The following is a 17,297-nucleotide window of genomic DNA, read 5'->3' on the forward strand; positions in this document are numbered from 1 at the left end:
TCTTTTGGTTCTCAATTATCTTTCCCAATTTGTAGGTTTCCATCTTCAAGATCTTTAAGTCCCAAGTGGTTAGACTTCTGCTAAGAGTACACTACTCTAATACCAATTGTTGGAAATTTGATAGGGAAAGTGTGATATTGAGAGGGGGGTGGGCAAATTAGGATCTACAAAAATTCTTCCACTTCAATTTGAAACATATTTGATATCACCACATAAACCCTCATTTAAACATTTATCTTATATCAATGAAACCATTCACATCAACATAATATTAGATTTACCTTCTAACTCCATAAATGTAAACTCATAAACACATAACACATTAACACACACATTTGGTAACGCAGAAACCCTCCAAGGTGAAGGTAAACTCTGGTGGGGATGACACCCACAAAAATCTTCAGTATTGCAACAATAAAGTTGTACCTATCAAGGCTACAATGATTTGATCACCTCTGATGATCTACCCTATGAGGGATCTACCCTGTTAAAAGCTAAAAGATCTGCTAGGTTCTACAATGGTTAAATCATGTTTACGTCACAATGGAATAAATACTATGTTAGGAGATTTACATAAGTTTGTTAAAGCTAACCTATTAAGAGATTTAAACCTTGAAACACTTGTTAAAATGTTCAGTACTTGATCCTTCGGTTAGCACTTCAATGCTTGACAACAAATCTCCCCTATGCAATATAATATCACTTGATTGTGATAGATCTCCTCTTTCTTTGCTCAAAACTATTTACTGCACTGTTTGGTCTCTACAGTCTAATTCACCTCCAAAACTTCATCCTTCACCTATTCACACACATATATATCATCATATCGAATTAGGTCATAGACCCTCCTTAAAAAGATGATTGGGTGAACCTTCTATATCCAAATCAACGATCTAGAACCAAACCTTTTGTCATTTGGTCATTGCATTTTTTTGATGGGTGGATTCCCCTTCTCAAGGATTAATGATCTCCCTTTGAATGTGTAATCACCTCCTTGATTACTTCCTTAATCTTCAAAACACACTTCTAGCTTGATAAGAATGACTAACAAAGGATTTAGTGTCATTCCAAACAAAAATGTGAAACTGTGTTACTTGACACTTACATCACACTCACACTTGGCATAAATTGTTTCTTCATGTTGTCCCTCGACCTTAACTATGTTCGACATAAATTGAATAACTTTGACATGAATTGAACAACTCAACCTCTATAACTCTTAGCATCCACTAAACTCCGACTAACTCAACATTCATTGTTATCTTTGATAAGCTCAATAATCACAAGAGTACTCGACAACCATTAGCTCACTCAATAGTAACTACTGCTCGACACTCGACTTGAAATATGTACAAGTCTTCATTTCGTACCTCGAGCTATATAGGATGAGTTGATTATAGTGATGACCAAATAATCATGTCTTGTGAATGACAAAGTGTTTGACAATAATAGATAACATGGCTTAGGGATCAACAAAATAATCTTCATCATGTCTTCTACCTCTGTCCATGTTTGCTTAACCAGATTCCATCTCTGGTAGTAGATATAATGCAAACATTAGTAACTAATAACCAGAAACTTTGTTTCAACACTGCCTTCACTAAAGTCATCACAACTCTGTCTAGTCTTCATATTTCCATTCATGCTCTTAACTGTAGCATCTATACACTCTGTAGAACATTATCCCAAGTCCGCATAAGCTCATCTTCAATCCTCGAACCTCACAAAGCCAAACTCTGTCTGGTGGTTTGTTAATCTTCACAGAATAACTAGTATGTTGACATCAATGACAAACACTATAATGAATGCAACACACAACCTTTGAATCATGTCTCCAGTAATGTTAAGATACTCCCCCATAGGAATACCATCAACATTTATGCTTAACACAAGTTTGTTACATTACTAACTATACGACAAAACAAAAAATTACTAAGAAATATAAATGCTGAATCAATGTAATATAAATGATATGCATGCAATACAAACCTTAGTCAATTTATAAAATACATAATACCTTCCTAAGAAATTACACATAGAAAACACATAGATAACACCCATCCGAATACATATTTGGTAAAAAAGACTTATTTTACATGCAACAAAAGAATAAAATACCTAACTAGATGGAAAAAAATGCACCAATACTTTTATTCAAAAAAACACTTTCATGAAATCTATTTATCTATGAATGATGTGATGTGCCATAATTTTTATATATTTATCTATGAATGATGTGATGTGCCATAATTTTTATATATAATTTATAACTAAGTTAAAAATTGACTTGCCATTTCCACATTAATGTTCCACATATAAATGTCAATGTTTTATTGCTCTTACCACCCCCTTTTACTTTCATATTCTTTTATTTCAAAGATTTTGGAGCATATTTTATTATTATTATTAGATTTTCCAAGATGCACAGCGCAGTCCATTGACAATATTTTGCCATTTTTAAAATAAAAAATAATACACATATCACACGTCCGTAAACTTTATAAATTCAAAAGAACAAAAAAAAGACGACTTTTCCGAGCCCGGGCCTTTCAAAAGCATCGGCCTTCCCAATTAGAATCAACAGCTTTTCAACCGCATACGGACGCCAAAATATTTCCAATTCCGTTTAATACGCCGGAATAAGATTTGCGGACTCCAAACCGCTCAGGTTCGCTGGCAGGTAGTTGCGCCGCTAAAACTAGAGCTAAATTTAGCCCGGTGGCTTCTCATTATTATTATTTAGCAGAGCCAATAAGAAGGCGTGGGGCCCATAGCTAATGCTGGCGGAACTGCTGCAGCCGGCTTATGGTTTTAAATGACCGTTTATTAACTTTTGAATAATAAATGATTCTACAGGATATTTTTCAATTGTTTTTTACATGATATTTTCTCAAAAAATTATTATAGATAATATTTAGTATTTTATTTTATCGTATGTATTTATGTGTGCTATTTAAAATATTTATATTAAATATAAATGTTAACTTTTTAACATGTTTTAATATGAATTTTAAAATAGTTGATTTTATTATACGAATTAAAAAAATTATATATAAAACTTGGTATTGATTATTAATTAATTATGTTTTGTTATAATTATTATATCAAAACTATTAAGTTTTTGATCTATATTTAGGTTCTTGCTATTGAATAATTATCTTAATGTAAAAAAGAAAATAAATAAATCTTACATATTCAATTGTAATAATGTTTATTATTATATATTTATATCACTAATTTATTGTCATCTAACAAATTACTACTGTTGATCTATTATCATAATGTCAAAAAGAAAATAAATAAATCTTACATATTCAAATTGAAAAATTCAATTGTAACAATGTTTATTATTATATACTTATATCACTAAGTTATTGTCATCTAACAAATCTATATTAGTAATGAAAGAACAAGAACTTTTCATTTCTTTTCAATACGTTGCATCTATATTTCTATATTTTAGTGAAGCTTCAATTTTCTCTTTCTTCATTTTTTCATATAAAATTTATACTTCATTATTAATAGAATTACATTGTAAATTTTTTTATTCATGAATTTTATTTAGAAATTAAATGTACACATTCTCCCAAATTAGAGTAATGCAATTTTGCATTCTAATAAAAATAGGACTTCAAAAAAGAAACAAGCTACCAAAACTATGTTTCAAGAACAAAAGCTACATTATTATTGGATAAAATTATTTAAAAAACAAATCAATATTAATTTTTTTTTTTTTATAGATTAATAAAAATATTTAAATATAAAAACTTATATTAAACTATTTATAAATTAGTATTTTGTAACAACTAATATTTTGTACTTTGTGCTTTAGGGTTATAGACTTTGTATGTATAGTTCTTGAATCAACATTTCCCATCATAACTATCCATCATCATAATAGTTACTCAAGAAAACATTATGTATTGTAGAAACTCAACATCACCATTATCACAATAATTACTCAAGAAAGCACCATGTATTGTAGGAACTCCACATCTTCATTTATTTGTTGTTTCTTGATTTATCTCCACAATAATCTTTTTGCGCTCCATGATCTATAATATAGTTATTGAATCAAGATCTAGGATCATACCAATCTATCATCACAATAGTTATTGAATCAATATTCTCGATCATAACAATCTACGATCACAATAGTTACTAAAGTAAAAAATATTATGTTCTGTAGAAACTCAATGTCTCCATCATCACAATAGTTACTCCAAAAAGGATTGTGCAATCTAGAAACTCCACTTTTCATTTGTTCGTTGTTTCTTGATTCTTTTTTACAAGAATCTTTTTGCACTCCATGGTTTATGATCCATCGAAAGACTCTATTTTCATGATAGTTACTCAAGAAAACATTATGCAGAGAAGAAACTCTACGTTTTCAGTTGTTTGTTGCTCCTTGATTCTTTATTGCAAGTATAGTTTTGTATTCCATGGTCTATGATCCATCAAAAGACTTTCTATTTTCACTGTAGTTACTCAAGAAAGCATTATGCACTCCAAAAACTCTAATTTTCATTTGTTTGTTGTTTCTTAGTTTGGGAATACGCTCTATAACCTACCATGGAGATTCTTGCACTATTGGATCAAGAAATATCACACAATGTATATTTTTTATTAAAGCTTTTTAAAAAGTTACATATGGAAGGTAAGGGTGACCGTCAAATTCCACTGGTGTTTGTGGCCCTGGTAGTGCTGGCGGAACTCGTGGCAGAGCATAAAATAGCGGTCGGCCAACGACGTCACAGACAGTTCCCCGTTTTGGGCTTCCGACCGAGAAAACTGAAATAAAAAAGAGACGGCAATTATTCGACCCTGACTGCGGTTAAGGTAGGGTTGGCTTGGAACTAACGGCTTTCGGTGGGGCTCCGTACAGGTGATGTTGAATGTAGCGATGAAACGTTACTGCAGTTGTTGTTTTCGTATGTGTGCACCGTACCTACCTATATAATTTCGCCGGGCTTCATACCAGACAGACTTTTGTGCGCAGGAACGTCTGTTTCTGTTTCTGTTAATGTTACGTTATGTTATGGAAGGTTGAGCAGGGGTTTGACGCTTTCTCTCAGGGTTTCGTTTGGTCAAGAGAATGGATGCTTACAGGTGTAGAAATAGGACGGGAAGGGAAGCTCACAGGGCTCGAACGTGCGACCCCCCGGCGGCGTTGTTACGGTATTGGTTTTTTAAAATTTTATAGCCGGTCTTTCCTCATTTTGTTGTTTGGTCTGCTCTGTCTTTTTGGTTTGTTTTCTTTTGGATGGGTTTGGCTTGATTTGGCTTCCCCTGTATTTTTGGAACTTGTAAGCTTGTGTGGACTGTTTCTTTCTGTTTGTAGAGCTGTAAAAGTAGAAGTAATGAAAATATGGTGGTAACAAATATAGGAGGATGACATGAAAGAAAGAATGGACTTTTGACGCGAATATAAAATAATGGTATCAGAAAAGGGATTTTTTTTATTTGAAGAATACTGGTGGCCAACGCTTCGTGGTTTTTTTCGGAACTATGAGACGAACTTAAAGAAAAGGTATTTTCAGTTATCGCACGGATTTTTATCTAGCATTTTTGAATCGTCTGTGTTGGTTCTTACTTCAGTTGAATAGGCTTATAATCCATTTACAGTGAAACGAGTTAGAAGGAGTATTGTGTAGAAGGCTGGGGAGAGTCCAGGTGTCTTTTGCAAGCTTCGAACCCTGGTCTTCGAGCGGAGACGCTTATCAACTCTTGTGACAGTCGTGGTTTTACTTTATTTATTGGCAAATTTTAGAACTTGAAATGCGTTAAGGCTGATAGATTTCCCAGGGGTCACTGGACTCGTAGTTTTTTATAATCGAAGTCGAACTAGTAGCTTTTTAGTTACGCAATGCATTCTATTTTTAGTTTGATATTTTTGAGGCATTTTTTGAATCATCAGATAACTGATACATTTCCTTAAGTGGTTAGTTTTAAAATTGAAGATTAAAAATGGCAGGTTCTTACTAATATTTCACATATATCTTTTAACCGTCTTCAAGTTTAACGTAAACCTAACTCACTGATGGAATGCTGTTCAAATAATGAAAAAAATCCAACATTGATATTATATATAGTTTCATAGACTTTGGTGAACGGGTACCAGTGCGATTATAGGTATATGAACAAAGGGACTATTATTTTTACACTTAAAGAGGGACACCTGGAGGGACTGGATTTATCATCGAAACCAATTTTGGAGCATAGCAAATGGTAGTTTGGGTGTTGGTGGGTCTTCCATAAGGGGAATCTCCAACATTGCGGGCACTCGCATCAATCTGTTGCCTTGCTTGCAGCAACGTAAAAGATAACCACTGTACTTACTATAAAAACAAACGATCTGCTAAGTAATGAAACGCATAGATGCTTCCTGACATTTTCTTGGACACCCACCTTTTCGGCTAAGCATTTGCAAAATAAAGAAACACTGAACTGAAAGAAACGAAACTTTTCTTTGAGGCGAGTTACAAAATCACTCATGATTATTCATTATATATGACATTCTCTTTGCCAGTGCAAGAGACGGTAATAATTCTTTTTTAAGCAATAGAAACACTATATTTTAAGGTGTGACCTAAGACAAAGCAGCTCTGTCGTAACTGAAAGTCTAAAAGCACCACATATCAATAGAGAAGAAAAAAACATGTTTGAACTGGTGATGCTCAAAACAAGAAACGCTTGCATCAGAACTTATGTTAGAGATAATTCAGATTCCCTTCAAGGCATGATTTAGGAATATTTATATTAGTGAGTACAAGAGGCTGTTTCCTGTCAAGCTGTCAAGCAAGCAAGAGAATTGATAACCAGATATCACTGGAGTCAAACTTTGGACGTGCTTGAGAATATTCTGCCTCATGGCCTTTTGGTGAGAACATCCTTCCTGCTCATTGATTGGGAAAAATTGGTTTCAATGCTTTTCGAATCCATCACTATTGTCATTATACTCCATCTGCTTACCCCTAAAAGGATCACAAACTGCATTCCTTTTTCTTTAAAAAAAATCTTGAATGCTTTTTAAATTCTGGTTTATTCTTTTTATCTTTAGTTTTAGCATTTGGAAAACAACAGTTATGAATTTTAATTTTTCCTGTTGCATTTAATAGCAGAATACAAATCCTAATGTGGCATGTGAGATAATGTGACCACTGCATTATTAAAATTGGATGTATATTATTTATTATCAACACCACTGCATCTTTGTTATTTAATTTGTAAGTTTGTATGTATTTGAGTTTTGTGCTCAAACTGCTTCAACAATAGTATATATTATAGGTAGATAATGTGCCACTTTTGTTGTTAATCGAGGTCCTTTTTCTAAATGTTAATACGGTATTTATTGTATTCTCAAACTGCTTCAACAATTGTGTATATAATATAACATTTTTGTTATTCATTTAGGTTCTTTTTCTAAATATTAAATTTGGTGCCTATTGTGTGCATTCCATATAGAGTATTCAATCTTTTTCCTAATTTTATTGGATAGTTGGTTTATTCAAAACATGATGCAGTGGGACAACTGATAAGTAAAACCAATAATATGATTTTAATCAGGATTCAACCACAGTATTCAAGTACCAATTTCTCACGAGTGTGAATGGTCCATTTCTCACGCAGCAAAAAATGCCACGTGCTTGATAATGTAATCTAGGATCAATCTTCACATCTGTTGCCTATCAGGATATATCTGTGGAGGTTTTAATTCTCCTCTTCCATTTATTATACCCTCAACCTTATTTTGAGCTGAATCAAAAACAAATAAGCAAGATTTACAAAACTCAGAAAAATGTAAATTAGATGAAAAATAACATGCCTCTTATAAACACCACTTTTCTCATCCGTTTTTGACTTTTTGGTCATTCTTGGACTCTTCATCGTATACATTCTTGGAGGGTGCATTTGAATACATATGGTTTTATAATACATAATATCCATGTTAATTTTCTACCCTTGTTGTATTCCACATTTTTAGATATCTTCCATATCTGCTTTTGACCCACTGCAGCCTGGTGCTACAGTAAATATTAAAATGTGTGCACTGTAGTATATTTTGTATATAGATGCAGACCTACCAAGTTGAGAAATCTGTAAGCAGTGAAATAACATAAAAAAGAAGTAGACATCTAAAAGAAAATTTCTTTTATTCCCCAAATAGCACCAATATTTTATGTTCATGTATATATAAAATAAATTATCTATAATTCTCAAAACTGTATAATATAAAACCTTTTGATTAACTTTGTAAAATGCTATTTTGAAAATTTGAATCTTGGTTATCGTCATGTATCTGACAATTTTTTTCAAGAACCTTTCCTTCTATGCTATTTGGTATTGAACAGTTCTTTGTAATTCGGGTCATGGTCTGAATTTTTGTGAGCTTTGTTTTTAATATGTTACATTTATATGTGCTTTTTTCTTGAACCATTACTTTAGCCTTATGAAATGTTTATGGTTCTTTAGTGACCCGTTTTCTTGTTTTCTTTACAGATCATGGTGGTTTTGTGCCCATGCTCCCAAGGGCTCCCATCTTGCATTAGTCCTACTTTCATGGACTTTATTCTTGGTGTTGTTTTGCATGCCTTGTCTTGTGAAAGGTCTCATCTCAAGGCAAAGTAAGATGCAAGATTACATGGATTTTAATTCATGTGGAGATCATACTAACGTGAGGGCTAGTCCCGTGTTCGATTCCTTTGAACCTTTTATTAGTGGAAGCCTTGGAGAGAATAAAGATATTCAGAAGTTTTATGTGCGAGGCAAGCATATCTGCAGTGACCCACAATCTCTGTGCTTCCAAAGCAGACTGACTGGCTTCTTTTCTGAAAAGGACGAAAGTCAGAGATTCTCCGATAAAGAATCTGTGACAAATGGTGGGAATGAACAACAGTTGGGGAAAATCCGACTTTCCAATGATATTATGGGACAGGATCACATTACAAAAAGTATAAATTTTAAATTAATGAATGATAAGACCACAATTTCATGTTTCCCTTCGCCATCAAATAAGTCAAATAAAAAGATATCTATTAAGACGGAGTATCCAGAGAAGAGTCATCCTGAAGCCCCTGCAAAATCTTTATATCCCAATGTGTCAATCAAACCATCATTGATGGAATGGGGGCCTCAGCCTTTATTTTCTCCTTCACTTGCGTACATGACAGTGTTAAACTTGTGCAATGATACTGCTTTGCACATCTTCAAACCATTCAGCACAAACACACATTTCTATGCATATGGATTTGAGGAGACCATAGTAGCCCCAGGGGATATGGTTTCAATTGCTTTTGTCTTCTTACCAAGGATGCTGGGTCTGGTTACAGGTCATCTTATTTTGCAAACTAGCTCAGGTGGGTTTGTGATTCATGCCAAAGGTGAAGGTGTAGAGTCTCCTTACAGAATTGAGCCTTTTACTGGGCTAAGTGCTTTCTCAGGATCTTTATTGCGTGACAATATAACACTCTATAATCCTTTTGATGAATTGCTTCTTGTTGAGGAAGTTTCTGCATGGATATCAAGTCCAGAAACAAGTTCAATACAACCAACCGGTGCTGTCTGCAAGACGGATGTTCTTCAAGCAACTGAAGATCATGGCTTTAAATTGAATGAAAAAGCCTGGTTTAAGTTTGGGAAAGATGCCACAGATGTTCCATTGTTTGGAATAAGACCATCTGGAGGGTGGGAAATAACTCCCCATCTTAGCACTACAATCATGGAAATTGACTTATCTACACACATAGAAGGAAAAATTTCAGGTGCTTTATGTGTACTGCTTAAGAATTCCTTTCAAGATACAAGAGACACTGTGATAGTGCCTCTTGAGGCTCTGATTGTTAGGTATGCAGATGATAACCAGTGTGACAACCCAATGCGTAAGGATCTAAATGAGATGCTTAGTGAGGGAGAACAAACATTAAGAGTAGCTCTTTCAATGAAAAATGATGGGATAGAAGTGATAAAACTGGTAGACATGTGTGAGTGTTCTGAAAATGGAACACTTCTTAAAATAGAATTCTTGGAAGGTTTGATACTTTTACCAGGGACAGTGACACATATGGCGACAATTACATACAAGGCAATTGAAAAGACTAATTCATGTAAGGATAATAAGGTTTATCACTCTAGCCTGTGCTCAGACTGTAGATTATTTGTTATCACAAACAGTACAAAATGGCCACAGGTTGAGTTGCCATGTAAAGATTTGATTTACAATTATTATACTGGAGGAGAAAATCATGTATCAACAACTGGTATCTCTGAAAGCTTTTTGGGTATTTCCACTTCTTTAAATGGACCGACGGAATCAATCAATGTAGAGAATCAATTTCAAAACATGCATGCTGCATCTCCTGAAGTCTCAAAGGTGTGCATAGGAAATCAATTTGATTTGGATTCGTTTCTCATTATTAATGTTCTGTTTGTTGATTTTATTGTATAATTTGATTTCAAATTATTTGTTTATGAGATTAAATTCATGAATCCGGCACATGCTTATGATGCAGAGGTGAAATATGCATAGTTGTTGATACATGACTTGCACTATGATTTTACTTTTAATTTGAGCTGATGATGCACAGGTGTTAGATGCTTGCATGCTCTTCATACGATTGTATGGTAAGATATCCTTGTCACCAAGGGAGCTATTTGAGCACACAACACATTTCACCACCCCTATGTATGCTACTGCAACAGTTAGATTTTGCCTGCCCGCATTTAAGCAGGGCAGTGGAATTCTGCAACTGCAGCTGCAAATGGGTGGTTCAGTGCTTAAAAAGACATTTCCCATTTTCAAAGGGGAGAAGCCCATGCTGCCACCATGGTTTTCCTGGTAAAACAGTTTGCCATACCCTGTAGGGTATAAGTTGTCACTGCCAATCTGCATTTGTGTTTGGTGGTACACCTTTCTAGTAATTTGATATATTGTTTGATTTCATGCTCATTCGTCTACTTGAATCATGATACATGTTCAAGTATCTAGATCTAAAGACATGGACATCTTTTCTGCCTGATATCTGATACAGAGCATGCACAGCTCTATAGAGTATTCAAATCAAAAAAAGGAAGCTCTACAGGAATCAAATTTCCATTTAAGTTTAATAGGTTGCTCCATTTGTCCGATAAGCTTACACTTGTTGAGTAGTAAATTGTAGGGCATCCTGCATCTATTCTAATCTGTATTTAAATCCTGCTACCTCATGTCAATGCAGCTATTTTCAACCAGAAAGGCATTGCAAGTTGAGGGAGATTCAGTTTTAGAACAACGGATCCTCAGTGTGTTGAAAGCAAAATCAAAATTCAAATGCTGCTATGTTTAATGCCTAGAACAGCAAAATGGGTCTGCAGAGTGCAATGGTCTTCTTATAAGAAAGAATTGGTCCTAAAAATGTTACTGGGCCTTTTAGCATTCCTATTTGTTTGATTTCAATAATACATTAGTGGCCGAAGATTAATAATCATATCTAATTCTAATCTTGTACATGAGGATGTTTTTCCCTTATAGAATTGTTTCTAAAAATGTTGCTAGGGTTTTTAGCATTCACATGTGTTAGATTTCAAAAGCACATTAGTGGCTGAAGATTAATAATCATGTCTCATTCTAATCTTGTACAGAACCACATTTCTGTCTCTTAATTTGCCTGAACCCGTGATACATCAAGTTTTCCGGTGTATCTGGGATGATCTGACGTTGAATCAGTTTCTGGTACGGAGAGGAATTTAACTGATCTTAATTTCAGCAGGATAAGTTTTCATTTGCGAATACACAGCTGGCTTTGCCTCCCATACTTTTTATTTTAGTTGTCTTCTTACCCTTCCGGTGTAATTTTTCTTTTCAGACAGTCAAAACTTATGATTGTGAACAGTGACACAAGCATGTCATGTTTCTATGTTGTGTTCACCAGTGTTACAAGCTTTCAGTTGTGTGTCTTGTTACATCTCTGTTGAAAAGGAACAATATCATAGCATATCAGATGACAGAGTAAAACATAAATATATGTTTGTACACTATACATAGGAATGACAGGATGGTGTGAATGATACCAAGAAGAGAGTCTTAGTGTTTCCAAATATCAAAAAGATTAAACATGATTATGTCTTAGTTTAGTAATTTTTTTTATTAAGATACTATGATAACAGATCTTTTAGGAGCATAATCATAATGCTCAAGCCATCTAACTGCTATTACTAAACCACCTTCTAAGCAATCTACACCATCTAACTGCTTTTACTAAACCACCTTCTAAGCTATCTACAATTATTACCTTCGGGAGTCCTTAATTAACAGCCATCTTCTTAATGAAAATTTCTTAAATCCCTAGTAGTGTTCTCAGTTGCATGGGGGCCACTACGGCTTTGTCAGATATCAATTGAAGGCCAACAGTTGAAGTTGACATTGATTCCAGGTTTGCTCACCCTTAGTTTTTCTGATTTTCAGATCCAAGTGGCACGTGCAGGCCAGTGCTCCTTTCCTGGAATTTTGGAAGGCACTATTTTATATGTAGTAATATTCGACTACCTTACACTGCTAAGGTGCAGGCAATTTGCTTAAAGGGAGGCCTTTGTTTCCATGTTCTCTGTGTATTCTGTTTTTTTACAAGAAATTATTGGTTGTTGCAAGTAATAGTTATGATCTTGAGCTACTGGAATTTGATCCTTCCTTGAACAATTAGTTAAAGTTTGGAGAAGCTAATGCAGACTTGCAAACCTTCCAAGAAGTCTGTATCTAGAGTGAACTCTGTTTAAAGTCCTTTCAAAAGTTTTACAGTATTGGGATATTTTCTTTGGGTGAAGGACTTCAATTCTGTTGCTATCCATGTGAAATCTTCACATAACTATGACGAAGACTTTGTTCACGGTGATTTTATTCTGAAAACTAGTGAAAATATGTGCTTAGAACCCTAATCTGTTAATTGAGGTTGTTAATGTTATAATTCTGTCGGATAAATTATATATGTGAGATATATAAATAATATATGGCAATTATTATATATGAAATTATTAACTTATGTTAAGAGTGTATATATATATATATATATATATATATATAATCTTGTTATATAACCATTTGAGAGTATATTACTTGTAATATAACTATAACTAATATAAGCTAATATAGTAAAGAGACATGCCTCTTTACATCACATATATATGCATTCAAATAGTAACTTGAAAGTACACATTAAAATTCACAAGTGCTATTACAAGTTACATCATATCTAGAACTTGGGATTTCTAACATGGTATCAGAGTAGGTTGTAAATGTAATTGATAAATTGTTGTGTGGATCGAGCTATCAGTAATTATATTGCCAATGACATGGAAGTTTGGACCGATCCTATAGAAAGTTGTGTCAGCAGTCAACAATGAGATCAATCGGTTGTAGAGCGTCTTTGATCATATAGTAAGATAAGATTGCATGGTTTCGAGTGACTACTTCTATGCTGCTAACAAATTGCACTCTTTGCTTGTGTTAATTGAAGACATGGAGATGTTGCAGTCGTTGCTTGGTGAATAGTCTTGGAAAAATATTTGATTCAAATTTCTGGCAACTGTTGTTTGAACAATCAAGATCCTCAATAGTTCACTGCGAAAGTCTTTAGTTTGGAGGACACAACTCCAGGTGGAAGAATTTTTTTGGGCGCAGTAATATAATGTTGTTGGGCTTAGAAATTTGATGGAGGAAGAGGTTAGGTTTTGTGTATGTTGAAGCCTAAATGCTAGAGTATTGGGCAAGACTTGTACTCCGATTAATTGCCAATCTACAAGGAATGCGGTATTGTTGTAGTGGACTAGTCAGCTGTAGAAGATTCCCATTGAGCTCCTTATTTGACTGATTTGTTATCGATTGCCCTATTGTGGTTGGCCATAAATAAAGCTTCTAAATACTCGGTATCACTATTTAATAGAGACGATAATACATGAATTTTACAACCTCGATTTAAGCAGAAATTTCTATAGATTTAAACCATGACAGTTGATACAAGGAAAGGTATTGAGAACCAAAATAGTCCATACGATCATGAATAGTCCATCCTATGTGGTCTCCATTGACATAGAATGATTATTAACTAATTACCTGAGTAGCTATCTGCCACGAGGTGTAATTACCATTAAAAGCCAAAGATTGATTTGATTGAATTTGAGGTTATTGACTAGTGAATGTTCGTGTTCGCTATAATATAAAAAAAAAAGGTGGCAAATACATATAAGAAAGAATCAAGCCCGAGACAGTGCGGCGAATTACAAAGACTAGAATTATCGAAGGAATATTGGTAGGATCCTACACACTTTGATTGTAAACATAACATCACACAATTTGATACCGCGATACTCCATCCCTAAGTTTCCTTAAAGTGTGATTGGTGGTGTGCTCAAGAGTTTCATCTCAATTCATGAAATATATAATTATATTGTCAAGCATACATATATGGGTGAATAAGATACATCAGAAGCTTGGCATAAGCACAACGAATGTCTTTATTTTATCACGAGTTGAAGCAATGAATAGTATGGAGATATATTATTGCAAATATGCTGGTCTGTTTTTATTGGTGGTGATGTTGATGACCCGACACCTCTACACAAGATATCATTGACAATATTGTATCAAGTTCTCGGTAGCATTTAAGTCTCATATAAAATGTAGTGACCAGTTCGAGCGATGTTTATATCTTCAGATAAATATTACATATAAAGCCTTGGTTGTAATACTTATAAGTATGCTTTGGACAAGAATTGAAAGATTGATTAACACAGGTGTTACACACTATTTTCAGGTGTTTAGATATTTGGAGAAGTATTTAGACTACTATCAAAATGAAGCTTACATGTTAAGTATTCAACTTCACTAATAAACTCTTATGGACATCCATAGCTCAAATTATTTTCAACACATAATCTTTATATTGTGTGCATTTGTGACGTTTAAGAGATCACCTTGAAAAATATTTGGGCATGAAAAGTGCACTCTATTATGTCGTATGTGGCTCCTCATTTTCTCCTAGCACAAGGTTGCCACAGAGTATTAGAGAAATTATCAGGAATTTCCATTTCACAAGGATTATACTAGATAAGGAATCAAGCCAAATTGAAGAAGATCATTTACACAACAGTTGCGAAGAAAACTTCATTAGTTGGATAAGGAAATTAAGATATCAAAGGATGTTATTTCGATATACATTTAGTATATACTCTATTGATATAATTCTTTAGTGTTACGAAGTATAACATAGTATTTTGATGGGCAAAGACAAGACAAAGATGCAATTTTGAGTATGGAGGAAGATATAACTTAGCAAATATGCTTAATTGTACAAGAGATAAAGAGAGTTTGTCAAAGTGTTACGTTGATAACACAGTTTAAGGTTTATATATTTCATATACAATTGGCTCTCATTGGACTTGATAGTGATTGAAAACCCTTAGAATGGAATGAGTGAGAATTTTACATTCTTAGGGGGAATAATAACCATTGTTCCGTTCCCACTTGAACCATCCCCGGTGGAGAGATGATTCAAATATGGAAAACAATCTAAGAAGGCATTTTTCTGTTTTGATGGACATTTATTGAAGCAACTTGTATTGAGGATATAAATAACTATTAATTATCTTTGAGTATTACATTCATATACTCACTATAGTCTCCCTTTTATTTCTATATGTACTATAAGAAGCTATTTGCCTTGATCTTTTTCTGTTTTCTCTGGGATGTTCTTGCAGGGAAGAAGAATGAAACGTTAGGCATGATATCAAATATTGTGCAGAGTCAATCTTATAATACTAGCTCCAAAGAAGTTGAGATTTAGGATTCATTAATCATCTGATGATTAGGTTTGGATAATGTCAGGCTCTTGAAGCGAATATCCTTAATGATTGAGATTATGACAGGGAGTTTGACAGTTGATTAAAGGCAACCTTGGACAATGAGAGGGAGCAAAAAATAAAAATGCTTCAATCAAACTTTTGATGGTCTTGGTTTAGAAGGAGTAAACCTTGTTGAGATGCATTCTCCACTAGTCAGAAACTATAACAGCGAAAGGACTATGATTCATGGGATAAAGTCTCATGTATGTAGGCTGGAAGGCCTTATGCTCTCTGGATACCTATTGAACTAGGGAAGCATGACATGACTTGCTACCAAGAGGTTAGAAGGATGATAACAGATTCAGAGGGAGTCTGACACTTCATTAGAGAGAACCTTAAACTAAGAGGTCAGAAAAGTTGATATCAAACTAAGAGGGAGCTTTGACACTTTATTAGTAACCTTGACAAGAAGATCAAAAGGTTAGTGTTTCTTCATGAAGAAGAATTTCCAAGTGAAATCCTTTGTATTACATTCTTGTCTATGAGAGGTAAGTTTGAGGTGAAAACCTTATTATCTGATATGTTTTATGGTGGATGTCGTGACAACACCACATGATCATATTCGTGGTGACTTCATGTGAACTTTTGATGCCATAGGTGTATGAGTTTGGCCCCTGTGTACATCATGAGGAAGTGATGACTTCTAAATGATTATCACTTGTATTTGGAGAAGTTATTGAAAGTTGACGACCTTACAACAACTTGTATCATGATATTCATTTTGTGTAAATGTTGAAATAAATCATGAAAAGGCTTTATCTTATAACTCAACAACTAGGTGTTAGGTGTCATTAATTTGACTATCTACAAGTTGTTTGTATAGATATATTTTAGGTACTTGGTGAATATCTTGCCTTGATATTGTGATAGGCCATTACCGCTTTGAGTACTTGGTGAATATCATTTAGTTGATGTTCTGAAAGGCTATTACTTAGAGTACTTGGTGAATATCATTTGATTGATGTTCTAATAGGCCAATGCTCATATTACCTAATATGATATCAAGTAGTAATTGGTGAATATCATGTGTTGATATTTTGATATACTTATATGATATCATATATTGGAAATCTTCTCTTCAAAGATTTCTTGAGTGTATTATTCTTGAAATACTACCTATGGTGTAATATCTATGTGTTTTATCCTTCTTCATTAAGAGGGAGTGTTAATGTTATAATTCTGTCGGATAAATTATATATATGAGATATATAAATAATATATGGCAATAATTATTAACTAATCTTAAGAGTGTGTGTGTGTATATATATATATATATATATAAACATTTGAGAGTATATTACTTGTAATATAACTATAACTAATGTAAGTTAATATATTAAAGAGACGACATATATATATATATATATATAAACATTTGAGAGTATATTACTTGTAATAGAACTATAACTAATGTAAGTTAATATATTAAA

General features: G+C 33.7%; 1 protein-coding gene across 2 annotated transcripts in view; it reads left to right on the plus strand.

The window, feature by feature from the left end:
* Window positions 1–4,926: 4,926 nt before the first annotated feature.
* The window catches only part of LOC149565636 (uncharacterized), a 30,310-nt gene continuing 17,939 nt past the window's right edge, over window positions 4,927–17,297 (plus strand). Inside the window, exons 1-3 of one of the 2 annotated variants that reach the window (XM_089819143.1) lie at window positions 4,984–5,178; window positions 5,388–5,530; window positions 8,500–10,369. In XM_089819143.1, coding sequence (XP_089675269.1) covers window positions 5,436–5,530; window positions 8,500–10,369 — 1,965 coding nt within the window. In that variant the 5' untranslated portion in view covers window positions 4,984–5,178; window positions 5,388–5,435. Of the gene's footprint in view, window positions 5,179–5,387; window positions 5,531–8,499; window positions 10,370–17,297 lie in introns of both variants that reach the window. The other variant, XM_089819144.1, reaches the window with a different exon arrangement.

Source organism: Cupressus sempervirens, chromosome 3, assembly GCF_028749045.1.
Source record: "Cupressus sempervirens isolate cs-2001-9-10 chromosome 3, ASM2874904v1, whole genome shotgun sequence".
Taxonomy (NCBI): Eukaryota; Viridiplantae; Streptophyta; class Pinopsida; order Cupressales; family Cupressaceae; genus Cupressus; species Cupressus sempervirens.